Source organism: Gavia stellata, chromosome 36, assembly GCF_030936135.1.
Source record: "Gavia stellata isolate bGavSte3 chromosome 36, bGavSte3.hap2, whole genome shotgun sequence".
NCBI lineage: Eukaryota > Metazoa > Chordata > Aves > Gaviiformes > Gaviidae > Gavia > Gavia stellata.
Window position 1 is genome coordinate 1650947 of NC_082629.1, and position 25858 is coordinate 1676804.

Consider the following 25858-nt stretch of genomic DNA (forward strand, 5'->3'; position numbering starts at 1 on the left):
CTCAACTGCAAGCCCCAAAGAGCTTTATTCCTTTATGGCCCTCAAATACAAAGGATTGTTCTGTTCTAGTTCATGGGACAGCCACAGGCAACTTTCCCCAGGTCAGCATCAGCACCCCGAGCCCGGGCTCCATTTCAAACACACACTTCCCGAACAATGTGCAGCTGACAACAGCGGGACCAGTAAAAAGACTGAACGAAAATATAATGGAGTGGGCGTGCTCCAAAGTTTATGCTCCGAAAACAGAGCTCAGGCTCGAGGGGGAAAACAAAAGAAGAAGAGACAAAGTTCGGAAGTTCCCAGGCTAAATGAAATAGCATCCTCCTCCTCCAAACAACTCCCATAAAACAGTGGGTCACAGCCAGCCTCATTAAGGTCTCCCATTTAGAAAAATGCACTGCTTTTGTTCCCGATTCCTGGACAGGTTTCTCATTTTATGCCCTGAAAGGTAGTAATGGTTTAATGGCACTTTCACAGGAAGCAATTCTGCCGGGGACCCGGGACTCGGCGCTCGCCTGCGCTCCCGGCGCAGCTCAGCAGGCACAGGACGCCCCCTCCTGCCCACGCGCCACGGCGGACCCGGCGGCCACCAGCCCCGGGCTCGCTTGGGTCCTCTGAGCCACGGAGGGGAGAGCGGCCACGCAGACAGACCGACCGACCACCGTGTTATCACACGGGGCTGAGGCAAGGGCCACAATCCTGCTCCAACACGCGCTGCGAGCTCCTTTCAGCCCAAACTCCGGAACGGGGCTGTACAAAGCTCATGGCCACCGGCCCTCGCACCCCACGGGTTTGCTTTGGTCTACTCAGAAAGGATAGTTACACGTCAGGCGATTTTACAGGAGGCTCTTCTACTTTGACGGGCGGCTCTACCGGCTTCTGCTCTTCTTCCTGCAAGCCAAGGAGTTGAGAGGAGGTCAGGTAATAAATACTCCGGCCAGCCGAGCAAGAGAGAAACACCACAGCGGGGACGCTGCCAAGTCTTTTGGGTTTGTGCTGGTTTAAAAGGCACACACCTATAATTCAGCCTGCGCGGATCCAAAGATTTCTGCATTACGTGTTTAACTCGGCCAACCAAGGCAAGGTTTGCAGCACGAAGTAATATTACGTGCTCAAAGCCTCAGCCTGGCAGGGTTTGAACATCAGCTGTTATGGACGCAGACTCTTGTTTTATCCAAAGTCTAATCCCTTACCAGAAAGTCTGGGCTTCACGAGGCTTAGGAAGTAACTCGAGAGAGATGTTCTCCAGCCCGCAAAGAACATCAGAACTACACAGTGCTCACACTCAACACCCAGCATCAATCCGGTAAGACCCACCTCGCTTCTCACCAAATATTTTTTGTGAAACCGGGGAGAAAGCTTCCACATCCTCCACCCGCCCTTGCAGGGCACGCGCTTGCCAAACGGCAAAGAGCCTGACAGGCGGAGGAATTGGTTTCTGCTAGCAATTTAAGCACACAGCACTTTCCCACGTCAGATCTCCTCACCTCTCTCAGAACAAACTCTCCTGCTTTAAGGCTCGCTCCCACAGGCCACCCAGCCCAGCCTGTGCTGGGCATCATCAGGGCACCAGCTGGGCAACTTTTTCTTGCATATCCTTTCTTAAAAGCACATCACGCTCCAACCATGTTTGCTGTTCAGTTCACGACAAAAAACACAGGGCGACGTGGTGTGAATCCTACTGAACACGGACAGAGTGACCCTGCACCAAGATTACACGCTCTGCCAGAACCACCCACCACCCGCTCGTACGCTCTGCAGGTTAACAGGATGACGTCAGGCCTTTGGCATAAAAATAGCAGGTTTAGACCCAACAAGAATGACACGGCCCCAGGTATTGCCTCGTTCCTCACGCAGAGAACCGCGACGCAGCCGGCGGGAGGTCACATGCTGCCAGGCAACCAGAAGCCCCTGCACAGGCCGCCGGCAGGACAGCCCGCCCAAAAGAAGACTTACCTCTATTTCTTCCCCCAGGACATCTTCTTCATTTGCTTCTTCTTCAGCTGGAGGACAAAACAACAGAGCAATTGCAGTAGCAAGTTACTTCAGTAATATCTCTGGCTTCTCAGACAAAGCCTACTAGAATTTTACTCAGGAAAGCAGGAAGCAAAGGCAGTTACATCAAAGCACTCAGACCAGGGGTCTTCACTTTCACCCAGGAGTTCCACACGAACAAAGGTCAAAGCCCAGGAGACTTCTCCCCACCGGTAACCCCAATAACTTTGGGAAGGAGCCCGATAACGCCCCGTCCCGCCCAACCAGCCCCTGCCAGCGCACAGCACCCACCGTGCTCCTCCAGGTAAGCCTGGAGCCTGTTGATCAGATCCTGCTTGTTGCCTTTTGCTTCCAGGCCACGGGCCAGACATTCCTGCTTCAGTTCAGCCAACTGCATAACAGAATGAGCTTCCAATTAGTGTGTGCAGTTCACTCACGTGTGCAGAAGCACGCCAAGAAACAAATGAATAAAAAAATAAAAAGGCATATAAGTAAGGCGAGACAATTTTCTTTTTTAGGAGCCACGAAGGCTCCCTCCCCCTGTTAAACAGCAGCCGCGCTCCTGGACTCGCCGGTTTTACCGCAGATAAGCTGGTTCCCTCATCAGCCCCGGAGGAGGATCGCTCTCCGGCGCCTGTCACAGGCCGGACCGGCCGCCACGCAGAGGCGACCACCCCGCGGCCTCGCAGCAAGCGGGGGGCGGCTGCGATGCCCCGGCGGACAGGCGCATCCCCGGGCACCCCGGGCGGGCAGCGGCGAGAACGCGGCTCCAGGCGAGAGCAAGGAGGACCTGCGTACGAGGGGTGACCGCCGCAGGCCCTGCGCGCGGCGGGGGACCCTCCCGGGACACCCCCCAGGCCGGGGGCGGCCGGCGGAGCTCTCCCATGTGCGTGCGCGGCCCAACCCGCCCAGCGGGGCCGCGGAGGAGCCGGGACCGCGGGGCCGGGGACCGCGCGGCCTCGAGGGGCTCCCAGCCGCAGGAACGCGCCGGCCGCCCCACAGGCCGCGGCTCCGGGCAGCGGCAGGCGCTGTCCCCCCGGGCCGGGGCCGGCGAGGCCCGCCGGCGGCGGGAGCCCGGGGCCGCCAGCTGCCTGGGCCGGGACAGGCCGCGGCCCTCCCCGGCGGGGCCCGCGCTGCAGGGCCCCGAGGCCGCGGCGGCCCGACCGGTACCTTCAGCTTATGGAGCTCCACAGTCTCCGCCGCCATCTTGTCGCCCCCGCAGCCCGCTACCGGCCCCGCCCCTACCGACAGCCCATCGCCCAATCAGCGCCGCGCTTCCTGGACCGGCGATTTCAAACCACCTCCCAACACCGCCTCTCACGACTGGCCAGTCCTCGCCCGCGCCTTCCGCCCACTATTGGCCTGCCAGTGCGCGAGGGGCGGGGCGGCGCCGAGCGACGGGCGGAGCGGCCAATGGAAGCGGGGAAACGCTGCGGAGCGGCCAATGGAGAGAGCGGGCCGGGCGCGCGGACTTCCTGGTAACGAGCCCGGAGGCGGGCAGGGTCCTGGCAACGGCCGCGAAGCCGCCGGGTGGGCCGGGGGGCTGCGAGGGGCCGGGGGGAGCGGGGCCGGGGGTGCGAGGGGCCGGGGGGAGCGGGGCCGGGGGTGCGAGGTGCCGGGGAGGGAGTGAGAGCCGGGGGGAGCGGGACCGGGGAGGGAGTGAGGGCCGGGGGTGCGAGGCCACGGCGGCAGGGCCGGGCCGTGAGGGGAGCAGGCGTACCCGGCCCCGGGGAGGGCAATATTCCTCCGGAGCGGAGGGATCGGTGGTCGTTTCCCGGCCCCACGCGTGCCTTAGGGCCGAGGAGCCGGGCTCACGGCGGGGGGGCAGGCGTTTCGCCTCCCTGCCCGGTGGGGAAGCAGCACCGGGCGAGCGCCAGGGAGACGGGAGCCCCGTTACAGGGTGGTTCTGCCTTTTTGACAGCGTTTCGGGTGGCTGGAGGCGGGTGAGGTTTGGGAGCTGGGAGGTGACCTCCTTTCTTTTCTCCTTGCCTTTGTGTTCCTGTCCCTAAGGCCGAGCTGCAGAGTCACTAATTAGGGAGCTGGCATCAGAGGCGTGTTGACGTTAAGCACGTGGGAAAGCGACCGCGGATCTGGGGCTACGCCAAGAGCCCCAACTGCGGGTTAGGAATTGCAGACTTGGGAAAACCTCACTGAAGAGACCTCTGGAAGCCTCCGTTTGTCTGCTCCAGGATGAACGTCGGCGTGGCGCACAGCGAGGTGAACCCCAACACGCGGGTGATGAACAGCCGGGGGATCTGGCTGGCATATGTGATCTCCGTGGGAGTCCTCCACATCGTTCTCCTCAGCATCCCGTTCTTCAGCATTCCTGTGGTCTGGACGCTCACCAACGTCATACACAACCTGGTTAGTCAAAGCTCGGCCCGCTTTTCTCCCAGGGCTGGAGAGCGCGCAGGCTGGCGTTCGCTGGGTACGGTTCTGTGTCTCCAGGCTACAAGGAAGCCCCTGGTTCCTGCGGGGCACCGAGGGAAAGGCGGGCGGGTTGGTGAAAGGTCGTTAGCTCAGGAAGCGGCACAAAGGCACAAAGCACATTTCTGTCCCAGCAGCAGACTGTCCCGGGCTTGCTTGACATCTCCTCCCCCCTTGAAACCTACAGGTCATGTACGTGCTGCTGCACGCGGTGAAGGGGACCCCCTTCGAGACCCCAGACCAGGGCAAGGATCGCCTCCTCACGCACTGGGAGCAGATAGACTACGGGACGCAGTGCACCTCAGCGCGGAAGTTCCTCAGCATCTCCCCAGTAGTGCTGTGAGTGCCGCTGAACAAGGCAGGAAGGCGTGGGGGGGCTCAGGAGGGTGTCTAGGGCACGCGGTGGGACTGCCGGGCTTCTGTCGGCACAGCCGCCCTGGCACAGACAGGTCCTGAGGCTGGAGGGGGTTCCCCAGCTGCGAGGCTCTGTTTTGTACGGGAAGCACAAGCGAGGCACCCAAAATCCCCCCAAGTGCAGGCAGAGGGGAGGGTGGGAGCGGCACAGTGCTCACCCAGGGTCTCCTGCTCTCCCCCAGGTACCTCCTCACCAGCTTCTACACCAAATACGACCCCGTGCACTTCATCGTCAACACGGCCTCCCTGCTCAGCGTCCTTCTGCCTAAGCTGCCCCAGTTCCACGGTGTGCGGGTCTTCGGCATCAACAAGTACTGAGGCGCGGCACTTCCAGCAGAGAGGCAGCGGAGCCGGGGGACGGAGAAAGGACGACGGAGCCGGCTGGAGAGCAGGGGTGAGGAGGGCTGGGCGCAGGGCAGGGACCACTCCGGCTTTTAGCCAGGGTTTTAGCAAGGTTCCTCCGCCTCAGAGGAGCTCCTCGCTGGGGCTTTATCCCTTCGGTGAAGAGAGGCACGCAGCTGAGCGGTACAGAGCGGTCGTGTCACACGTGCGTGTTTCCTTCGAGCTCACCTCCGTGTAACCATGCAGAAAGCACCTACGAGGGGAGAACTGCTGACTAGTGGGAAGAGTTGCCCACCTACACCTCCCTCGTCCTCATGTTTTCTATGTTTCCACCATAATAAAGAACTTAGAGCGACTGGAGCAGCGTCCTGGCAGTGGGACCAGCCCCAGCTTGCACCTCCCACCCACCCCTCCCCGCACACACCAGCCAGACTTCTTCAAACCGTACTTTTAATTTAACAAAAGTAATAAGAAAGAGGTACACCACCATTTGAAACCCACCTGCTCTGATCTGGGAGGACAAAAAAGCGAGCGAAAAGCAACCGTGGCCAAGGGCAGTTCTCGGGGGCATCGTCTGCCCTGGCAGCTGGGCCAGGGAGGTGGCCGGCTCCCCCCCAGGCACCCGGCTCGGCCCCGTGGCGGGCTGGGGAGCTTTGCGCAGCCCCCAAGGGCTGTTACTCCCTGCCAAGGACCGGCGCAGCCGCCGTGCCGCTACCCAGGGCCGAGAGACACTAAATGCTTGGCGAGGTACCGGGCACTGGCACGTGTCTCGGTAAAAACCACTCACAGTACAACTCGGGGTTTCAGCAGTGGCCCGTAACCAGCTCCTGCCTCCTGGCTTCACCTTTTTTAAAATAAAATAATAAACTCCTCTTCCTCCCCAGCACTAAGGGAAGGGGACGAGGGTCCCTTGAGCAAATTTGAGGCAGGAAATGCAAAACTGGCACGGCCAGAGGCACGGGGGCCAGGCGGTGACACCAGGGTCTCAGCTGGGCAGCGTTGCGAGGAGGAGTGGTGCAGCTAACGTACGCGGCTCTATTAATAGAAAGGGGATGCACACGGTAATAAATAGATCTGTGCGAGCAAAAAGGAACAAGCTGCTTAAAAAAATAGGCAAACCGTGCTGGCAGAGGCTGCCTGGCCGCAGCTCCCTGGGGCGAGGCGCAGCCGGGGGCTCGCGTGAGCCCCTCCAACGGCCCCCGGCAGCTTTGGCCCCGCGGCTGAAGGAGCAGCAGCGGCTATTTGAGGTGGGGGGCTCTCCCGTGCGGCAGCGTGGAGGGGAAGGGACCCCGCAATGCCAGGGTCGGACGCAGCTCCCTTCCCTCCAGAGCGGCTCCAGCCACCGCGTCCCCGCACACTGCAGAGGCGGCACCTGAACATTTACAATAACCCTAAAGAGATCCGGCGGCCAGGCCGTCCGTCTGTCTGTCCGGCCCCCGGCTGCCCTGCGCCCCGCCCGGCTCTTTGGTATGGCTGGCTCCAACGCGCAGCCCCTCCTGCTCGCGCTGGCCACGGCGACCCGCAATCTCCCTGGTGACTTTTAAATATAGAGACTACTTTGGGTTTTTTTTTTTTTTAAAAAAAAAGAAAAATAGATTTTTTTTTATTCGAAAGAGCCCTTTTCGTGCCCAGCAGAGCACCGTCTGCCCGGCGCCGCTCAGCGCTGGAACGGCCGACGCACCTTCTTCCGCCTCTTGTGCTTGGCGTCGCTCTTGGGGGCAGCCCCCTCCGCCCTTGGGGGTCCCCCGGGGGGGGCCGCTGCCCCCGGGGGGGCGGGGGGCGGCGGGAAGGGCCCCCCGGGCATCGGTCCTGAGCTCCCCTGAAAGACGCGGGTGAAGAAGTCCTGCAGGTCGGCAGCCGAGGTGGGGCTGCCCTTGGAGGCGCTCCTGCGGGGGAAAGCAGGTGTGGGGGGGGGCCCGTCTCAGCTCGCAGCCCCCCCGTCCCCCCCCAGGACGGGGGTCAGGCCCCTCTCCCACCTCCGCTCCCCCGCCGGGACCGACCTCTGCCGCCCGGCCGGCCCGGAGCTCCTCGAGCCGAAGGAGATGTGGTAGGGGACGCGGTGGGTGTCCGGGCAGATCCCCACGCGCTGGCAGCCGGCCCACTCTGCCGAGAGACACGCGGCCGCCGGTCACGCCGCGCCGGCGAGGGCGCAGGGGCGACGGCCGGCGGCACCCGCTTGGTCTGGGGGGGGGTCTGGGAGGCGGCACCCACCCGTGATGTCGTAGATCTTCCCGTCCATCATGGCGAAGTAGGTGATCTTCAGCCCCAGCAGGCTGGACTCGGCCCAGAAGTCGCCCTCCTCAGCGGGGTGCAGCCCGCCGCACTCGGCGCAGTAGCGGGCGCTGAGGGGGTCTCGGTCCATCTCGAACCTCCTGCGGTGAGGGCAGGCGTTTCCGACCCCCGCGGGAGCGGCGCGGGCTCCGCGCCCCCCCCCCCCACCGCCCCCTCCTCGCTTTGGGGGCCCCCCCAGGCACGCCGGGGCCGCGGGACCTACTTGTGCTTCCCCTGGCACTTGCTGCACATCATGGTGTTCATGGCTTCCTTCAGGTCGTCCTGCAGCCGGCTCAGGAACTCGCTCATGGACCTCGTCAGCTCGCTCTCCGCCATCCGCTTGCTGCGGGGAGGGGGGAAAACGGGGTCAGACCCCACGCTGGGGGGGCCGGCACAGGGCGAGGGCAGCCCCGGCGCCCCCAAACCCTCCCCGTCCCCTCGCACGCCCCGGCTGAGCCCACTCACATCTCGTACTCCTTCCTCCTCTCCGGGCTGCTGACGATGTCCCAGGCCGCCCGCAGCACCTTGAACGCTGCCTCCGCCCTCGGGTGCTCGTTCTTGTCCGGGTGGACCTGGGAGGAGCAGGACACCTCAGCACACCATCTTGGGGCGGGACAACACCCGCCACCCAGAGCCCCCCGCTGCCCACGCACCAGCACCGCCAGCCGGCGATAGGCCTTCTTCAGCTCGGCGTCCGACGCCGTCGCCTCCACGCCCAGCACCTGGAAGGGATTCAGCTCCTCCTCGGGCACCCCCGCCATGGCCAGCAAGCGGCTCACCTCCTCCCCGGAGCCGGCGGCGGGAGCCCCCCCGTCGGGACCAGGCGCCGCGTCCCCCGGCCCGCCCGTCCGACCCTCCCCGGGCGCCCAGGGGGGAGCGCGCCGCCTCTGCAGCCAGTCCCAGAGGTAGCGGCACGTCCGGCTCTCCCCGAGGAGCCCCCACGTCCTGCGCAGCACAGCCGCGTCCAGGAGCGCAAGGAGCCAGGCCGCCCGCTGGCTCCTGCCCAGCCGATCCACGCCGGCGGCCAGCGCGGCAGCGCCCAGGCGCCAGCAGAGCCGCAGGCTGCCCAGGAGCAGCATGAGGAGGAGGAGGAGCAGCGCGCAGAGCATCCAGAGCAGGCGGAGGAAGAGCCCTGCCCCGGCCCGCAGCCAGCGGGCCGCCCTCAGGGAGCCGTTGCGGGCCCGCTGGCCCACTCGCCGGCCCCAGCTCCGCACGCCGGCCTGCGCCGAGGCCAGGTCGCGGGCACCGAGGTGGCAGCAGGAGCAGAGCAGCCGCCCACCGGCCTCCGCGCCCAGCCTGCGCGCCTCGGCCAGCGCCGCCGCCAGCAGCCCCCGGCAGCCGGCCGGCCCCGGTGACTCGGCCCCGTCCCCGCGGCTCCTCTTCCGCGCCGGCCGGTGCCGCTTGCCCGCGCCGCCCTCGCGCCGGCCGCCCTCCTCCTTCTCCTTGGGGGCCGAGCGATGCCTCTGACGCCTCCGTGTCCTCCGGGCCCCCTTCCCCGCGCCGTCCTCGCCGGCTCCGTCCTCCTCGCCCTCCTCCTGCCCTCGGGGCGGCGGCACCGCGGCGGCGGCCCGGTTGTGACAGGTCAGGCTGCAGGATCCGTCCCGCCGCTCGGCCGCGGGGCTCGGGGGGGCGGCCGGCTCCCCCCGGCAGCGGCAGGAGCACTCGGGGCTGGGCAGGGGCAGGTCGTGGTCGTCGTCGTCGTCGTCCTCCAGGCCGGTGGCCGGTGGCCGCCCGCAGCTCCCGTTCCAGGCAGCGCCGTCCCCGTCCCCGGGGGGCTCCCGGCTCCAGCCGGGGCCGTCGCCGCCTTCGGCCGCAGCCTCTTCCCGCTGCCGGGGCTGCTCCATCCCGGCGGCCCCGCGCCGCCCCGCTGGCCCCGGCCGGGCCTAGGTCACGGCCATCCCGCCGGGCCCTGAGAAGGAGAGCGGGGTCAGCGCAGCCCCGACCGGCCCCAGGGCACCCCCCGGCCCGGCCGCGGCCGCCCGTGGGACACCCCCCACCCCCCCGGGGGCGCTTCTGGGCCGATTTCAGGCGATTTCACCCCCCTCCGACGCCGCTCGGGGGCCCCGCGCCGCCGCCGCCCCCGGTGCGGCCCCCAACACGCCCCGGGGCTGGCGGGGAGCCGCTGTGTGTGTGTGGGGGGGTGACCGGGGGGGGTCGGGGACTCACCGCGCCGGTGCCGGTACCGGCGGGGGGGGGGGTCGCCGCCGCCTCCCGCCCCCCCCCGGGTCCCTCACCCGCCTCACTTCCGCCTTCCGCCCGCCCGCCGCCGCCGCCGCCTCACACTTCCGGGGGCGTGGCCGGGCGCGGGCGCGCCCGTCCCCTCGCCCCGCCCCTTAAAGGGGCAGCGCCGCTGCGCGTTTCCCCGCGGCCGCCCCGGAGGGACCCGCGCGTCCTGCGCTGACCCCGTCACGTGTCCCGCGCACAAAGCGCCTCTGTCCCCACCGCGGGGCCCGGACCCCCCCCCCCCCCCCCCCCGTGTCCGGCCCCACGGCACTCGCGGGGCTGCCCCGGGCGCCTCCCTGCCCCACGCGGGGCCCCTCCCGGCCCCACGGACGGGCTCCTGCCCCGCAGCCCCCCCGGTGCCCCCCCCCCCCGCCGCGTCCCGGCCCCGCAGCCCACCCGCGACCGCGGCCCGCGCCCCGCGCGGGACCCCCCGGCGGCCCCTCCCCGCCCCGGCCCCGCTCCCGGTCCCGCCCCGCACCGCCCCCGGCCCCGCTCCCGGCGGAGTCTCGGCTCCGTGGCCGGGCCGGGCCCCTCCGCGACCCCCGGGACCGGCAGCGAGCGGGTGAGTCCCGGGCCGGGGGCGGCGGGGAGCGAGCGGCGCCCCCCGCCCGCGCCCTCCGGCCCCTTCCCAGTGCTCCCAGTGCTCCCAGTGCGGCAGCGCCGCCCCCCGCCCCGTCGCCCCAGCAGCTCCCAGTGCCCCCAGCTCGTTCTCCCCAGCAGCCCCCAGTCCCAGCTCGCTGTCCCCAGTAGCTCCCAGTACCCACTGCCAGAGCTCCCAGTGCCCCCAGCTCGCTCTCCCCCAGCAGCTCCCAGTGCCACCAGCTCGCCGTCCCCAGTAGCTCCCAGTACCCGCTGCCAGTGCTCCCAGTGCCCCCAGCTCACTCTCCCCCAGTAGCTCCCAGTGCCCCCAGCTCGTTCTCCCCCAGCAGCTCCCAGTGCCCCCAGCTCGCCATCCCCAGTAGCTCCCAGTCCCCTCTCCCAGTGCTCCCAGTGCCCCCAGCTCACTCTCCCCCAGCAGCTCCCAGTGCCCCCTCCAGCACCCCCAGCAGCTCCCAGTCCCCCCTCCAGCACCCCCAGCAGCCCTCCCAGCCCCAGCAGCTCCCCACAGTCTCCAGTCCCCCAGCCCAGTACTCCCAGTAGCCCCCAGCTCCGTTCCCCCCAGATGTGCTCCCCCCCCCGCGGTGCCGCTGCCAGATGTGGGTGTGGGGAGGGGGGTGCTCACCCACCGCCCGCAGAGCCCGGGGCGGGGCTGGGTGCCGGGGGGCTCAGCACCCACCCCCAGCCCCGCAGCCCCCGGGCGATGGAGCCCAGCGCCCCCCCCCGCGCCCCGCTGCGCCCTGGAGCCCCGGCCCCCCTACGAGCCCGTCCCCGCCGCCCTCTGCACCCTCGGTGCCCTCTTCGGCGTCGTCTGCGGCTGCTTCGGTGAGCGGGGGCACGGCCGGGGGGCAGAGCTGGGGCTGGCTCGGGGGGCACGGCAGGCACGCGGTGAGGGGCTTTGCAGGGACACGGTGGGGGACACGGAGAGGGGCATTGCGGGGGGCACGGCGGGGGGCCGAGGCACAGCCATGGGGCGCAACCGAGGGCAGGGCACGGCCATGGGGCACAGCCGTGGGGCAGGGCCGGACGGGATGGCACAGGGGACACCATGGGGCGCGGCTGGGGGCCACGGCCAGAGGGGACAGCACAGGTGACGCCGTGGGGCACAGCCCTGGGGCAGCCCCCGGTGACACCCCCGCGCCCGCACCAGGGTACCGCTGCTTCAAGGCCATCATGTTCCTCTCGGGGCTGCTCTTCGGCTCCATCGTCATCTTCCTCCTGTGCTACAAGGAGCGGGTGCTGGAGACGCAGCTGAGCCTGGAGGCCAGCGCGGGCATCGCCCTGGGCATCGGGCTGCTCTGCGGGCTGGTCACCATGCTGCTGCGCAGCGTCGGGCTCTTCACCACCGGGCTGCTGCTGGGGCTGCTGCTGGCCACGGCCGCGCTGGTGGCGGCGGCACCGGTGCTGCCGCCGCCGAGCCCCTGGGTGCCGGCGGGCAGCCTGTTGGGCCTGGCGCTGCTCTGCGCCCTCCTGGCACTGCAGTGGCCGAAGGCGCTGACCGTCCTCTCCACCGCCGTCTTCGGCGCCGCCGTCGTCGTTGTTTGTGCCGATTACTTCGTGGAGGCGCTGGCGCTGGTGCTCTACGTCTACGACCGGCTGCGGCTGGCGCCGGCGGGGCCGCTGTGCTGGCACAGCTGGGTGGTGCTGGGCGCCTGGCCGGCGCTCAGCCTCCTCGCCGTCCTGCTCCAGTGGAAGCTGACGGCCGACGGCTTCTCCCACACCGACGGTGAGCGGGGGCACAGGGGGACGCCCCCTCGGGGGTGCCGGGCGGTGGGAGCGCGCGGGGGGGGCAGCGGGGAGGGCGCCCCAGCACGTGGGGGAGGGCGAAGGACGTGGGATAGCGGGGGCGAGGGTGGGGATGGTGACCGGGGCGGCAGCGGGGACAGGGACGATGGCAAGGACGGGACCGGGAAAGGGATGGGGAGGGGGTGTGGGGGGTGATGGGAGCGGGGACAGGATGGGGAAGGAGACGGGGAGGGCGGAGATGGCGATGGGGACGGTGGATGGGGACGGTGACGGCGGCAGTGGCCGTGGGACAGGGATGGCGGTGGCGATGGGGACGCTGAAGGCGATGGGGACACTGAAGGCGATGGGGACACTGAAGGCGATGGGGACGGAGGTGTCACCGGGGCCGTGGGGCAGGGCTGAGCCCCCGCTCCCCGCAGTCATCCTCAGCCGGCGGCAGAAGCGGCTACAGCTGCTGCGCATCCGGCAGAAGGAGGCCAAGCGCCGGCAGAGCCTCGCCGCCCCCGAGGGCACCTACCGCCGCAAGCCGCCCCCCGTCAAGCGCTACGCGGGCGACGTGCTGGCCCCGGTGAGTCCGTGCCCCGGTGGGGCCGTGGCGGCGGCCGCGGGGCCGCGCTGACCCCCGTGTCCCCCCAGAGCTACATCCGGAGCCTGCGCGACCGGCAGCTGGAGAGCGGGACCGTGCCGGGCCCCGCCGCCGCCCCCGACACCGACTGCGGCTCCACCGCGCCCCTCACCGCCCCCCCCGCCCCGCCGACGCCCCTGAGCGCCTGTGCCCCACTGACGTGCCTTGGGGGTGCCCGCCCCCCCAACTGTGCCTGCCCCTTTAAATAGGCAAATGAGATGTCATATGCCCCGCCTCCCCGGGGGTGTGGCCTAGGGGAGGCGGGGCTTCGGGCCACGTGGGTGTTGGGGACCCCCCAGGGGCTGAGGGGTCCCCCCGGTGGTGGGGCAAAGCCAGTGCCCCCCCGCTGCTGCCCGCCCCACAGCCACCAGCCCCATAACCTGCCCCCCTGCAGCCCCTGCCCCATAACCTGCCCCCCTGCCCGCTGCAGCCCCTGCCCCTCGCCAGCCCCACGGAGGGGAGAGCCTGGGGGGCAGCCCCGACCCCCCGCCCCAGCTCCTGCCCGGCCCCCGGTGCCCGAGGGGACCCCTTACAAATAAACCCCCCCTGTTATTTTTGTAGGACCTACCCAAACTCTGCGCGCGCACCGTGGGCCCAGCCCAGCTCCCCCCTCTGCTGCGGAGGGTCCCGAAAGCCTTAACCCCACTGGGGGGGGGTGTCTCACCCTGCCATGGGGCCTCCCCGGCCCCCCAGCCCCACAAAGGACCATGGGCCCCCCCCTCCCACCGGGCTTGTACCGCGGCTGCCGCATTAAAGAGCGTCAGGGGGTCCAGCGGGAGCCCCCCCAGTACCGCCGGGCCTCGTCACCTGCGGGCGAGGGGACGCGGGTGGTGGTGGGGACCCCCTGGCCCCCCCCTTTGAAGAAATAGGTCCTGCCGGTGCCGGGGGGCCGTGGTGGGTGATGCCGGGCAGGGGGGGACGCACCGAGGGGACGAGCCTCCCCGTGTCCGACGCCGCTGGAGCAGGCGCGGGGCCGGTGGCCGGCGCGGCCGTGGCGGGGAGGGGTCTGGGGGTGCTCAGCCCCAGGGCGTCCCCTCCGTCCAGCACCCTGCCCTCCCTCCGGCAACTCCGCAGGTGCCAGCACCCGTCCTGCGGGTCACCGGGACCCCCGCCCAGGGCCCTACGCCCCCGGCCCCCCCCTTACACCCCACCTCTGACCCCCCCAGCCCGTGTTTCTGCATCCTCAGGTTGAGGGGACCCTCCACGTCGCAATGTCCCGGCAGCCCCGAGGCTGCCGGAAAGCCCTGAGGGGGGGAGACCCCCCCCATGGGTACCGCCGGGGGGAGCCACCAGTGGGGGGGAGCTTGGGACACCCCAACGTTTGGCCACCCGCCGCCTGCACCTCGGCGATCTCGGCCACACCGAAGTTGCCCATCAGCCGCTTCAGCGGCTCCTGCCGGCACCCGAACTGCTGCCCGCCCTTCCTGGGGGGACAGTGGGGACCCCCCCACCCACGGGCCCGGGCACAGGGGGGTCCCTGTGGCAACGAGCCGGGGAGCGGAGGGGCCTTGTGGGGTGCCTGGGGCTGCTCCGGCACGAGGCAGCTCCCAGGGGTGCGGGGAGGAGTCTGGCAGCTCGTCCCCTCCGCGGCGTCACCCAGGAAATAGGGGGGCACAGCTGGGGGGGCAGCTGGAGCCCAGGAAGGGGGGGCCTGGCCTCCCCGCTCCACCGCCGGCTCCTGGGACACGAAAGGGGTTTGTCCCACCCCGCGGCTCCGCCGTCACTGCGGCCCCGTCACAGCTCCTCTGCTGGTGCTGGGCGTGGGGGGGGGACGGGGCGAGGGCCCCCCCAGTGCCCCCATTGCTGCCACGAGGGCTCCAGCCGGCCCCTGCCCACATCCCCCGCGGCTCAGCGGCTGATCGGGCAGCACCGGGGCCGGACTCTGCCGCTGCCGCGGTCCCCCCAGGCAGGGAAAGGCAGAACCGAGCTCCCGGCGCCGGGTCACTACTGCAATTTTATTATTGCGTGATTTTTAAAAATAAAGGAAGGGAGAGGCCGCAACACAGAACACGAGGGGCCGGGGAAGATCGGGCGGGGGGGCCGCCACCCCGCCCTGGGTGCTGCACAGCTCCGCCCGGCCCCACCCCAAATAAAGTTAAAAAAAAAATAAAAGGGGAGAGGTATTCGAGAGTCGCCGGGTTTCTAACACCGATAGCTGGGAACAACCGTTCTGAAAAAAACCCCGACGGCGCCCACCCAAGCCGAGTCCCCGGGGCCAGGCGCTCAGCCCGGGCAGCCTGCGCGCTGGGGACACCGCCCGCGCCCCGCCCCGCGTCCCCGCGCCCCCCGAATCCCCCCGCCCGCCCCTTACAAGTCCAGCTCCAGGTCCCGCAGTTCCTCCTCCAAGGCTTTCCTCCGCCCCAGCTTCTCCAGCTGCTCTTTCGTCGGCTGCTTTATCTCCCCCGAGTCGAGCCGCTGCTGCAGCTCCTCCACCTGCCGCAGCTTCTTCTTCAGGTTCTTGATCTTCTTGCTCTTCTCCGAGGCGGGGGCCTCCCCCTCGGCGGGGGCCCTGGTGCCGCAGGCCGGCTGCGGCACGGCCGCCTGACTGTCCCCCAGCGGCCCCTTGTCCCCGCTGCCGCCCCCCGCCAGAGAGGCCTTCTCCAGCGCCTGGATCAGTTCGTCCGTCTCCCGCTCCCCCTTCTCCTGCTGCTGCTTCCTCTTCTCCTTGCGTTTCAAGTTCCTTTTCGCCGCCTTGGACAGTCCCGTCTCACCGCTCTCCGCCTTGCCGGGCTGCTTGCCGGGCTGCGCGGTGGCCTCCAGGCTCAGCCCCGGGGGCAGCTCGGGTTTGCTTTTGAAAAACTTCACATATTTATTCTCGTACCTGCACAGAACGAGAGCCCGTGAAGGCGCCTCTCCCCCGCCGTCCCTCCGCAGGGCCCCGGGACGGTGCCGAGGACCCCGGCGCGGTGCCAGAGACCCCGGCACAGCGCTAAAAACCCCCATCACCAAACCCCAGGAACGCTCAGTGCCTCTGGCAAAACCTCCGACGCGGAGCAGCCCCCGTGTCCGCCTCTCCCCTGGGGCCAGGGGGACCTGCGGGCTCTGCCCCCTCCGCCACGCAGCAGCCGAGCAGCCGCCCTCGGAGCGGGTCACCGCTGCCGAGCTCCGCGCCCCGGCAGACACCGCCGCTCGGGGTCCTCCTCACGTCCGCGGGGCAGCCCGGACCCGCCACCGCGAGGAGGCCCGGGGCAGGAGTCGATACGTACCGGCAGAATACGGCTTATAGGGGAAGGGTGAGGGGGTCGGAATTGCTCGGGCACCTGGAAAGAGACTGAGACCTCAAGACGTAACCCGGCACGCGCAGCCCTCGGAGCCGCGGGGCTGAGGTCCGGGGTGCGTGGGGACGGGATGCTCCAGCAGCTCCGCTCCCCTCTCGCGGCGCGGCAGACCCCAGCCCTCGAAAGGGAGCCGGGAGCCTCCCCCCCCGCCCAGGGGACACCCCCTTCCCCACGGCCGCCTGCCCCACTTACACCGGCACCTCCTCCTGGGGCACGTATCCCTCCTTCACCCGCCGCTGCTTCCGCCAGGTGCCGTCGGGGCGCTGCGTGGAGGCGATGTACTTCCCTGCGAGGCCAAGGCGCCGTCGGCTGGCGGCCCCGGGGTGCCCCACAGGGGCCCGTGGGACCCCCGACGGGAGCCCCAAGACACCCCACGGACCACATGGGAGCCCCGGGACACCCCACGGACCCCATGGGAGCCCCGGGACACCCCACACGGGCCCCAGGACACCCCACAGACCCCACGGGAGCCCCGGGACACCCCAGAACACCCCACAGACCCCACGGGGGCCCCGGGACACCCCAGAACACCCCACAGACCCCACGGGAGCCCCGGGACACCCCAGAACACCCCACAGACCCCACGGGAGCCCCGGGACACCCCAGAACACCCCACAGTCCCCATGGGAGCCCCGGGACACCCCACGGACCACATGGGAGCCCCGGGACACCCCACGGACCCCATGGGAGCCCCGGGACACCCCACACGGGCCCCAGGACACCCCACAGACCCCACGGGAGCCCCGGGACACCCCAGAACACCCCACAGTCCCCATGGGAGCCCCGGGACACCCCAGAACACCCCACAGTCCCCATGGGAGCCCCGGGACACTCCACAGACCCCATGGGAGCCTCCCTGCCCCAGCACTGGGGTGAGGACAGCGGGACACCACAGACACCGGGGTGGGGGGACGAGGTGGGCCCAGCCCCACAGAGACTGCGGAGACGGGACCTGCCCCATAGCGACCGGCAAGGGGGGGGACACACGGGGCCCCAGAGAACGGGGTGGCGGCGCCCAGCCCCGCAGAGATGGGGTGGCGGCCCAGGGGGAGAGGGGAGCCCCCCGCAGAGGGGCAGCGGACGGGACCTGCCCCACAGACACCGGGGGGGCGCAGCCCCACAGAGAGCGCGGAGAGAGCCGGCCCCACGGGCACCGGGGGGCGCCTGCCCCACAGGCAACGGGGTGGGGTCCCGCCCGACGGATGCGGGGGACACACCACCCCCATGGCGGCCGGGCCCAGCCCCACAGGAGCCGCCCGCCCCACGGCGCCGGGCCGGGCCGCACTCACCGGTCTCGTCAGTCACATAGGGAGTCGCCATCTTGCGAGCGCGACACACTTCCGGCCTTCTGGCCCCGCCCCGGAAGTGGCGGCGGCGGCGGCAGCCGGGCGTGGCTGCGGAGGGGCGGCGCGGAGCGGGCGGCCATTTTGTTTTTAAAGGGGCAGCGCCCCGTTGTGGCGGACTCCCGGCATGCCCCGCGGCAGACGCCCCCCCCACCGGAGGGGCGCGGTTGGGGCACCCCGGGCCGGGGCTGCGAGACCGGGCCCTGCCCGGGGGGGGCCGGGCCGGAGCCCCCCCTCGGGCCCATCGCCATGGCGACCGCGGCGTCCCCAAACCCCGGCGCGTGGGCCCGTACCCCCACCCCGTCCCTCGGGGACGCGGCTGCGGCCCCCCCGGGCCCCCGGGGCGGGGGGGGGCTCGGGAGCAGCGGGGACTCGTGTGTCCCCCCCCCGTGGCTCAGCCGGGGGCGCCTGCGGGACGGGAACCCCCAAACCGCCACCGCTGTCCGCGATCGCACCCCGCGATACCGCGGGGAGGAGGAAGAGGCGCCGGCGCGGGGGGAGCGCGGCCCCCGGGGCCCCCCCCCGGGCCGGGGACACCCCCCCCCGGGCTGGGGACTCCCCCCGGGCCCCCCCCGGGGCCCCCCCCCGGGCCGGGGACACCCCCCCCCCGGGCTGGGGACTCCCCCCGGGCCCCCCGCGGGGCCCCCCCGGGCCGGGGCCCCCCCCCGGGGCCGGGCTCAGCGCCGCCGCTGGCGGGTCGTGCCCCCCCCCCCGATATGTGGGGGTCCCCCCGCGCTCCGGAGGGGCCCCGCCCGCTCTCACAACCGCTTTCGGGTTCGGGCCCCGCCGCCGCCGTGGCGGGGGGGGGGCGGGGGGACACGGGGGGGACCGGGGGCTCCCCCAGCCCCTCCCCACGCTCAGCCCCGGGGGGGGGGCCCCCGCGCCCCGGCCGCCCCCGCGGCGGATGTGGCGGCCCGGCCCCACGGGGGGGGGGCGGTCCGTTACCTTCCCGAGCTAACGGGGCCGCAGCCGCCTCCCGCCCCCGCAGCCGCCACGGGGGATTTCCAAGCGGGGGGGGCCCGCACCCCGTCCCGCTCTGCCCCCCCCCCCCCCCGGCCGCGGGACGGACCCTGCCCCGGGCCCCCCCTCGCCCCCACCCGGGGCTCCGGGAGGAACCGGCGGCCGTTCCGCCGGCGGGGGGGGGCCTTGCCCCGGGCCCCCCGAGCCGGCGGGCCGGTGCCGCGGCAGGCAGGAGCCGTCAGCGCTCCCGGGAGCCGCCCCACCGCTCGCCCCCGCCGCCGTCGGGTCCCGTCCCGTGTGTTTCCCCCCCCGCCCCACGGCGGCACGTGCGGCCGGTGCCGCCCCCGCCCCGCCGGGCCGTGATGTCACGGGGCCGGGCCGGGAGCAGCCGCCGCGGGACCCGCCAGGTACGCGCCGGGGCAGCGGCACCGGGATGCGCCGGGGGGGGGGGGTCCGGTGGGGTGGGCTGGGGCGGGACGGCTCGTACCGGGCGTTACCGGGCAGTGCGGCGGGGCGGGGAACGGGAAGGGGAAGGAAGAGGTACCGGGGATGCCCGAGCGCAGGGACGGGGCGGCGGGTGCCGCTCCCGCGGGGACCCCGTGAGACCGGGGGGGGCTCCGTGTCCCCGGACCGGGGGGAGCAGAGGGGCGGGGGGGGGGGGTCCCGCTGCCGCCTCCGGTGTCCCCCCCCCGGGCGCGGGGCTGGGCGGGTCCCGGTCGTGGCGTGACTCAGCCCCGTGGGAGCCCCACGGGGGTGGCAGCGTGTCCCCCCCCCCGAGCAGCCGCCGCGCCCCTGCGGGCGACCGCGGAGGGGCCGCAACGGGGGTCCCACCCGTGGGGTGCCCACGGGGGGGGGAGATCCCCCCCCGCCGCTCCCACCCCACATCTGTCTCACATCTGTGGGGCGGGGGGGGGGGGGGGGGCATCACCCGTCGCGGGGGGGTGCGTGGTCCCGTGTCACCCCGGTGCGTCCCCGGCACCCGTGGGTGCCCCTCCCGATCCGTGCGCCGCTCCCCGTCTGGGGTTCAAAGCTCAGCCCCCGCCCCACGGCGGGGCCCGCACACGCGTGACGCTGGCGTGTGCGCTCGCGGCGGGGGGAGCGTGCAGGCGTGACGGTGGGGGCACGCGGGGCGGCTGCCGGATGCGCCCGGGCCACGGGTGCGAGAGCCGTGTGGGCCTGCCTGCGGCGGGTGACGGGAAAGGGGGTGCGTTGGGGGCGTCCGCCCCCAACGCACCCCCTTTCCCGTCACCCGCCGCAGAGCCGTGGGCAGCCCCGTGTCGTGGCCACTTCCCCGCAGGCGGTAGCCATGGAGGAGAGCCGGGACTGGGCCACCCTCAGCCCCCAGGAGTTTGCCCAGCTGCAGAAGTACCTGGACTGTGAGTCGGGGAAGGGGGGGGACACGCACAGGCACGCTTTGGGGGGGGCCAGCGACACCGTCTGCGCCCGCACACGCGTGTGCGGGCATGGGAGTGGACTCACACGTCTGTGTGCACGCCTGGGGGCGGCTCTGCACATGTGGGCGTGCATGGGGGTGGCTTTGCATGCGTGTGCATCCGCGGGGACAGCCTCGCATGTCTGCGTGCATGCGTGGGGGTGGCTCTGCATGCGTGTGCATGCCTGGGGTGGCTTCACATGCTTGTGTGCACGCGTGGGGGCGGCTCTGCACGCGTGTGTGTGCATAGCAGCAGCCTCACATGTCTATGTACATGCGTGAGGGTGGCTCTGCACACGTGTGCATCCGCGGGGACAGCCTCGCATGTCTGCGTGCATGCATGGGGGTGGCTCTGCATGTGTGTGCATGCACAGGGACAGCCTCGCATGTCTGCGTGCATGCATGGGGGTGGCTCTGCATGCATGTGCATGCCCGGAGTGGCTTCACATGCTTGTGTGCACGCGTGGGGGTGGCTCTGCACGCGTGTGCGTGCACAGGGACAGTCTCGCATGTCTGTGCACACGTGGGGGTGGCTCTGCACATGCGGGCATGCATGGGGGTGGCTTTGCATGCGTGTGCATCCATGGGGACAGCCTCACATGTCTGTGTAGACGCGTGGGGGTGGCTCTGCGTGCGTGTGCATGGGGACAGCCTCACATGTCTGCACGTGTGTGGGTGGCTCTGCATGCGTGGGCATGCATGAGGTGGCCTCACACCCCTGTGTGTGTGCATGGCCGTGGCTCTGCACGCGTGTGCGTGCCTGGGGTGGCTTCACATGTTTGTGTCCATGCGTGGGGGTGGTCTTGCATGTGTGTGCGTGCACCGGGGCAGCTTTGCATGCACGCGCACGCTCTGCAGCAGCTTCACACGCGTGTGCGTGTGCCTGACACGGCAGCCTCACCCGCGTGCCGGCACGAGCTCGCCCGCGTGCACACGTGTCGGGGCACACGCGTGTGCACGCACCGGAGCGGCCTCGCCGGCGCCTCTGCCCCCAGACAGCAGCAGGAAGGTGCAGGATGTGCTGCAGGATTTCTACGGCGGCGGGGCCCTGTCGCGGCACCGCCAGGGAGAGGTGAGGCCCCGGCACCCCCGGGCGCCCCGGGGACGGCCCCGATGGGGGGGCTGCACCCTGCCCCCCCATCCCGACTCTGCCCCCGCAGTGCGTCGACTTCGAGGGGTTCACGCTGTTCCTGCGGAGTTACCTGGAGGCGGACGACGTGCCGGAGCCGCTCTGCCGCCATCTCTTCGCCTCCTTCCAGAGCGGGGCCGCGGCGCCGCCGGGCAGCCAGGAGGGTGAGGGGGGCCCGGGGGGGGCCCGGGGGGGGCCGGGGCGCCCCGGGGGGGTCTCATCGGGGTCTCTCCCCGCAGGCAGCGACCTGGTCTGCGTTAACGACGTCTCCTGCTACTTCTCACTGCTGGAGGGGGGACGCCCCGAGGACAAGCTGGAGTGTGAGTGGGGGGGCCCCGGGGGGGTCCCGGGGGGGGCCGGGGGTCCCCGGGGACCCCCCGAGTTACCTCACCCCGCTGCCCCCCCGCAGTCACCTTCAAGCTGTACGACAAGGACGGGAACGGGCTCCTGGACAGCTCGGTGAGCGCCGGGGAGGGGGGGCTGCGGCCGGGCCCCCCCCGCGCTGACGCTCTCCCCCCAGGAGGTGGATCGGATCATCACCCAGATGATGCGGGTGGCCCAGTACCTGGACTGGGACGTCACGGAGCTGAAGCCGGTGAGCGGAGCTGGGACAGTGGGATGGTGGGGGGCTGCCCCCCCCCCCCCAGCCCCGCGCCCCCCCCCTGAGCCCCGCGTCCCCCCAGATCCTGCAGGAGATGATGCGGGAGATCGACTACGACGGCAGCGGGACGGTGTCGCTGGCTGAGTGGCTCCGCGGGGGGGTCACCAACATCCCGCTGCTGGTGCTGCTGGGCCTGGAGGTGGTGAGTGTGGGGGTGCCGCCGCGCCGCGCCCCCCCCGCCTGCCCGGGGCCCCCCTGACCCTCTCCCCCCCCAGCACATGAAGGACGACGGGCAGCACATGTGGCGCCTGAAGCACTTCAACCGCCCCGTGTACTGCAACGTGTGTGAGACGCTGCTGGTGGGGCTGCGCAAGCAGGGGCTGTGCTGCACCTGTGAGCAGGGACGGGGACAGGGATGGGGATGGGGACAGGATGGGGATGGGGACGGGGACAGGGATGGGGACGGGGACAGGATGGGGACGGGGACAGGGACAGGGACAGGGATGGGATGGGGATGGGACAGGGACAAGGTTGGGGATGGGGTCAGGATGGGGATGGGGACAGGGACAGGGATGGGGACAGGATGGGGACGGGGACAGGGACGGGGATGGGGATGGGACAGGGATGGGGACAGGACAGGGGTGCAGTGGAGATGTGGGGGGGATGGCAATGGGATGGAGGGGATGTAGTGGGGATGGGGACAGGGGTGGGGACAGTGTGGGGACGGAGATGGGGACAGGGACGGGATGGGGATGGGACAGGGATGCAGTGGGGACAGGGGTGGGGACAGGGTGTGGACAGGGATGCAGTGGGGATTGGGACAGGGGTGGGGACGGGATGGGGACAGGGACGGGGATGGGACAGGGATGGGGACAGCAACGGGGATAGGGACAGGGACAGGAGTGGGGACAGGACAGGGATGCAGTGGGGATGGGGAGGGGGATGGCAATGGGATGGGGATGGGGGGGATGCAGTGGGGATGGGGACAGGGGTGGGGACAGTGTGGGGACGGAGATGGGGACAGGGACGGGATGGGGACAGGGACACGTGGGGACAGGGATGCGGTGGTGGGAACAGGGCGGGGATGCTCTGGATCCAGCTGTTGCAGGAGGCTCCGCCCCCTCCAGCGGTGCAGATGCTCCGCCCTGCCCCACCCACATGGGTGTGGTCTGTGCATAGGCTCCACCCACCTCAGAGCCAGCCAGTGAGCTGTGAGGGTGGGCTGCCATTGGCTGACTGGCTGGATGTGGCGGGGCTGTGATTGGTCAGGGGGTGTGAAGCCGGGGGGTGGGGTCTGGGCTGAGCCCCGCCCCTGCCCCACCCATCCCCGTCTCCCGCCCCGCCCCGCCCCAGTCTGCAAGTTCACGGTCCACGAGCGCTGCGCCCGCCGGGCCCCCCCCAGCTGCATCAGCACCTACGCCAAGTCCCGCAAGGAGGCCGGCGTGAGTGGCCCCCGGAGCCGCCGTCTGTCCGTCTGTCTGCCCGTCTGTCTGCCCGCCCGTCCGTCCATCTGCCTGCCCGTCCATCCACCCGTCCTTCTCTCCACCTGCCTGTTGCTCCCCCTGCCCGTCCACCCACCCAGCCGTCGTCTTCCGCCCGTCCACCTGTCGGCTTGTCCGTCCGTCCGTGCGTCCATCCGTCTGCTCCTCTGTCAAGCTGTGCATCCGTCTGTGCATTTGTCCGTCTGTCCATCCACCCTCCCCACCCATCCATCCACCCACCCGTGCACCCATCCACCCCACCCACCCCGCACGGGGGGGACCCCGTGTCTGAGCGCCCCCGGCCCCCCATGGGGGGGTGACGGGGGGTGACGGGGGGGGCCGTGCGCAGGTCCAGGCCCACGTCTGGGTGAAGGGCGGCTGCGAGGCCGGCAAGTGCGGCAAGTGCCAGAAGAAGATCAAGAGCTTCCAGAGCCTGACGGGGCTGCACTGCGTCTGGTGCCACCTGAAGGTGGGTGCGTCCCCGGGGGGGCCCCCCCCGCCGCCCCCCCGCCACCCTCACCCCGCTCTGCCCCCAGATCCACGAGGAGTGCCTGCCCCTCGTGCCCCCCGCCTGCGACTGCGGGGTCCTGCGGGACCACATCCTGCCCCCCGCCGCCATCTACCCCGTCCTGCTGGTGAGTGGGGCCCTGGGGGGGCTCCCCCGGGCGCTGCTGGGCCCCCCTGCGGGGAGGCTGCCCCCCCCTCGCCGCCGGACCCCCCCCTGAGCCGGGGGTGCCGCCGGTGCTCGCAGGAGAGGCAGGACAGCCAGAGGGACGGCAGCGGGACGCCGGTGGAGGAGACGCCGCAGGTCTTCACCACCCCCGAGGGCCAGGCGCTGCGGGTGAGCCGTGACCCCCCCGCGTCCCCCCACGTCCCCCCATCCCTGGGGGCCGGGGCGCAGCCCTCACCCCCCCACCCTGCAGGTCAGCCCCGTGCCCGACACCCACCCGCTCCTCGTTTTCGTCAACCCCAAGAGCGGAGGGAAGCAGGGGGAGAGGTAAGGGGGGGCCAGGGGGGGCCCAGGGGGCTCGTTCCAGCAGCCCCGCGGGGAGGGGCGGCCGCCCGGCCCCCCCCAGGCCCCCCAGCCCCCCTCTCCCCCCAGGGTGCTGCGGAAGTTCCAGTACCTGCTCAACCCCCGGCAGGTTTATAACCTGCAGCAGGGAGGACCCACCCCCGGGTGAGTGGGGCCGGGGCGGGGAGGCAGTGGGGTGCCCGGGGGGGCAGCGGGGTGCCTGGGGGGGGGAACAATCCTGCCCTGACACCCCCCTCTCCCTTCCAGGCTCAATTTCTTCCGGGATGTGCCAGATTTTCGGATCCTGGTGTGCGGCGGGGACGGCACCGTGGGCTGGATCCTGGATGCCATTGGTGGGTGCTGCCCACCCCCCCGGGGGGCGCCGGCCCCCCCTGACCCCCCCTCGACCCCCCTGACCCCCCCTCTCCTCGCAGATAAAGCCAACCTGCCCCACCGGCCCCCCGTGGCCGTGCTGCCCCTGGGCACCGGCAACGACCTGGCCCGCTGCCTGCGCTGGGGGGGAGGTGAGTGGGGCAGGACCTGGGGGGGGGCACACGCAGACCCCGGCCCCCCACCCCATCCCACGCCACCCCCCCTCGTCGCAGGGTACACGGGGGAGGACCTGGTGAAGATCCTGCGGGAGATGGAGGGCGGCAGCCTGGTGCAGATGGACCGGTGGCGGCTGCAGGTGCTGCCCGAGGACCCGGCGGCCGCGGGGGACCCGGTGCCCTACGAGATCATCAACAACTACTTCTCCATTGGGGTGGTGCGTGGGGCGAGGGGGCGGCGGGGGGGGCACGTCACACCCCCCCCAGATCCTCACCCCCTCTGCCCCCCGCCCAGGACGCCTCCATCGCCCACCGCTTCCACGTCATGCGGGAGAAGTACCCGGAGAAGTTCAACAGCAGGTGGGGCTGGGGACGGGGCAGTGGCCCCCCACGTCCCCGCGGTGGCCCCCCACGTCCCCCCGGCCCCCCCCCACCATGTGTGTCCCCCCCAGGATGAAGAACAAGCTGTGGTACCTCGAGTTCGCCACCTCCGAGACCATCTTCGCCACCTGCAAGAAGCTCAAGGAGTGTCTGAGCGTGGAGGTGAGGGGTCCCCCATCCCCGGGCGGGGCCGGAGCCGCCCTGCCCCGCCCTGACGTGCCCCCCCCCAGTGCTGCGGGACCCCCCTGGACCTGAGCGGGGCCCTGGCGGGGCTGGCGGTGCTGAACATCCCCAGCATGCACGGAGGCTCCAACCTCTGGGGCGAGACCAAGCGGGCGCTGGGGGAGGCGAGGAGGGCGCTGGGCGCCGGGCAGCCCCCGGCCATCACCGACGCCGAGACCCTCAAGACCTGCGTGCAGGGTGCGTGGGGCAGCATGGGGACCCCCCCCCCCCGGCTCCGTTCCCCGGCCCCCCCCCCCGCTGCCCTGACCCCCTGTCCCCCCCAGACCTGAGCGACCAGCGGCTGGAGGTGGTGGGGCTGGAGGGGGTGCTGGAGATGGGGCAGATCTACACCGGGCTGAAGAGCGCGGGCAAGCGGCTGGCGACCTGCTCCGAGATCACCCTGCGGTGAGCGGGGGGCCCGGGGGCTGGGGGGGGGCAGGCCGTGGCAGCGATTGAGCGGGGGGGTGGTTTTTTGCAGGACGCTGAAGCCCCTGCCCATGCAGATCGACGGGGAGCCCTGGATGCAGCCGCCCTGCACGGTACACGGACCCCCACCCCCCCAAGCCGTGGGGTGTCGGTGGCCCCTTGTCCTCACCGAGCACCTTGGGGACCCCCCAGGGTGTGGGAGCCCCCCCCGGGTGTGGGAGCCCCCCCCGGCCCCCCCCAGCCCTGGCCTCTCTCTTGCAGATCAAGATCACCCACAAGAACCAGATGCCGATGCTCATGGCCGCACCGCCCCGCTCCTCCAGCTTCTTCGGCCTCAAGAAGGGCCCCCCCGAGTCCTGAGGGGCCCGGGAGGGGGGGGAGAGCCCCCCCGAGCTGCGCCCGGGC

The 25858-nt window shown here is 71.0% G+C and overlaps 6 protein-coding genes across 10 annotated transcripts in view; 3 read left to right on the forward strand and 3 right to left on the reverse strand.

The window, feature by feature from the left end:
- Positions 1-3201, reverse strand: part of SARNP (SAP domain containing ribonucleoprotein) — a 31049-nt gene extending 27848 nt beyond the window's left edge. For all 3 annotated transcript variants that reach the window (XM_059832725.1, XM_059832724.1, XM_059832723.1), the window contains exons 1-4: positions 3166-3201; positions 2287-2386; positions 1957-2003; positions 824-891 (exon numbers count right to left, since the gene is read on the reverse strand). In XM_059832725.1, the coding sequence (XP_059688708.1) occupies positions 824-891; positions 1957-2003; positions 2287-2386; positions 3166-3201 (251 nt within the window). The remainder of the gene's footprint in view (positions 1-823; positions 892-1956; positions 2004-2286; positions 2387-3165) is intronic.
- Positions 3202-3500: 299 nt separating this feature from the next.
- On the forward strand, positions 3501-5502 carry ORMDL2 (ORMDL sphingolipid biosynthesis regulator 2). Of its 2 annotated transcripts, none has more exons than XM_059832727.1 (4): positions 3501-3525; positions 4006-4359; positions 4610-4761; positions 5019-5502. In XM_059832727.1, the coding sequence occupies exons 2-4, from the start codon at positions 4186-4188 to the stop codon at positions 5152-5154; spliced, it is 462 nt and encodes a 153-aa protein (XP_059688710.1). In that variant the 5' UTR covers positions 3501-3525; positions 4006-4185; the 3' UTR covers positions 5155-5502. The 2 variants fall into 2 exon arrangements, with proteins under 2 accessions (XP_059688710.1, XP_059688711.1); XM_059832728.1 differs by having other exon boundaries at positions 3507-3525; positions 4185-4359.
- Positions 5503-6835: 1333 nt separating this feature from the next.
- DNAJC14 (DnaJ heat shock protein family (Hsp40) member C14) lies at positions 6836-9293 on the reverse strand. The gene is made up of 6 exons (XM_059832762.1): positions 8103-9293; positions 7915-8021; positions 7673-7792; positions 7390-7550; positions 7179-7281; positions 6836-7064 (listed from the first exon to the last, which is right to left on the reverse strand). The coding sequence occupies exons 1-6, from the start codon at positions 9291-9293 to the stop codon at positions 6836-6838; spliced, it is 1911 nt and encodes a 636-aa protein (XP_059688745.1).
- Positions 9294-10834: 1541 nt separating this feature from the next.
- LOC132320435 (transmembrane protein 198-like) lies at positions 10835-12849 on the forward strand. Its single transcript, XM_059832763.1, has 5 exons — positions 10835-10868; positions 10963-11094; positions 11420-11995; positions 12435-12583; positions 12652-12849. Exons 1-5 carry the CDS (start codon positions 10835-10837, stop codon positions 12847-12849), a joined length of 1089 nt encoding a protein of 362 aa, XP_059688746.1.
- Positions 12850-14947: 2098 nt separating this feature from the next.
- On the reverse strand, positions 14948-17238 carry PYM1 (PYM homolog 1, exon junction complex associated factor). Of its 2 annotated transcripts, none has more exons than XM_059832721.1 (3): positions 17208-17238; positions 16111-16204; positions 14948-15461 (listed from the first exon to the last, which is right to left on the reverse strand). In XM_059832721.1, the coding sequence occupies exons 1-3, from the start codon at positions 17236-17238 to the stop codon at positions 14948-14950; spliced, it is 639 nt and encodes a 212-aa protein (XP_059688704.1). The 2 variants fall into 2 exon arrangements, with proteins under 2 accessions (XP_059688704.1, XP_059688705.1); XM_059832722.1 differs by having other exon boundaries at positions 17199-17238.
- A 3953-nt stretch (positions 17239-21191) lies between these two features.
- DGKA (diacylglycerol kinase alpha) lies at positions 21192-25845 on the forward strand. Its single transcript, XM_059832699.1, has 19 exons — positions 21192-21241; positions 21303-21377; positions 21466-21585; positions 21659-21776; positions 22737-22825; positions 23214-23333; positions 23401-23499; positions 23616-23705; positions 23788-23861; positions 23967-24041; positions 24144-24229; positions 24311-24400; positions 24482-24642; positions 24720-24784; positions 24877-24967; positions 25036-25225; positions 25312-25432; positions 25506-25566; positions 25715-25845. The coding sequence occupies exons 2-19, from the start codon at positions 21327-21329 to the stop codon at positions 25811-25813; spliced, it is 1800 nt and encodes a 599-aa protein (XP_059688682.1). The 5' UTR covers positions 21192-21241; positions 21303-21326; the 3' UTR covers positions 25814-25845.
- Positions 25846-25858: the final 13 nt, after the last annotated feature.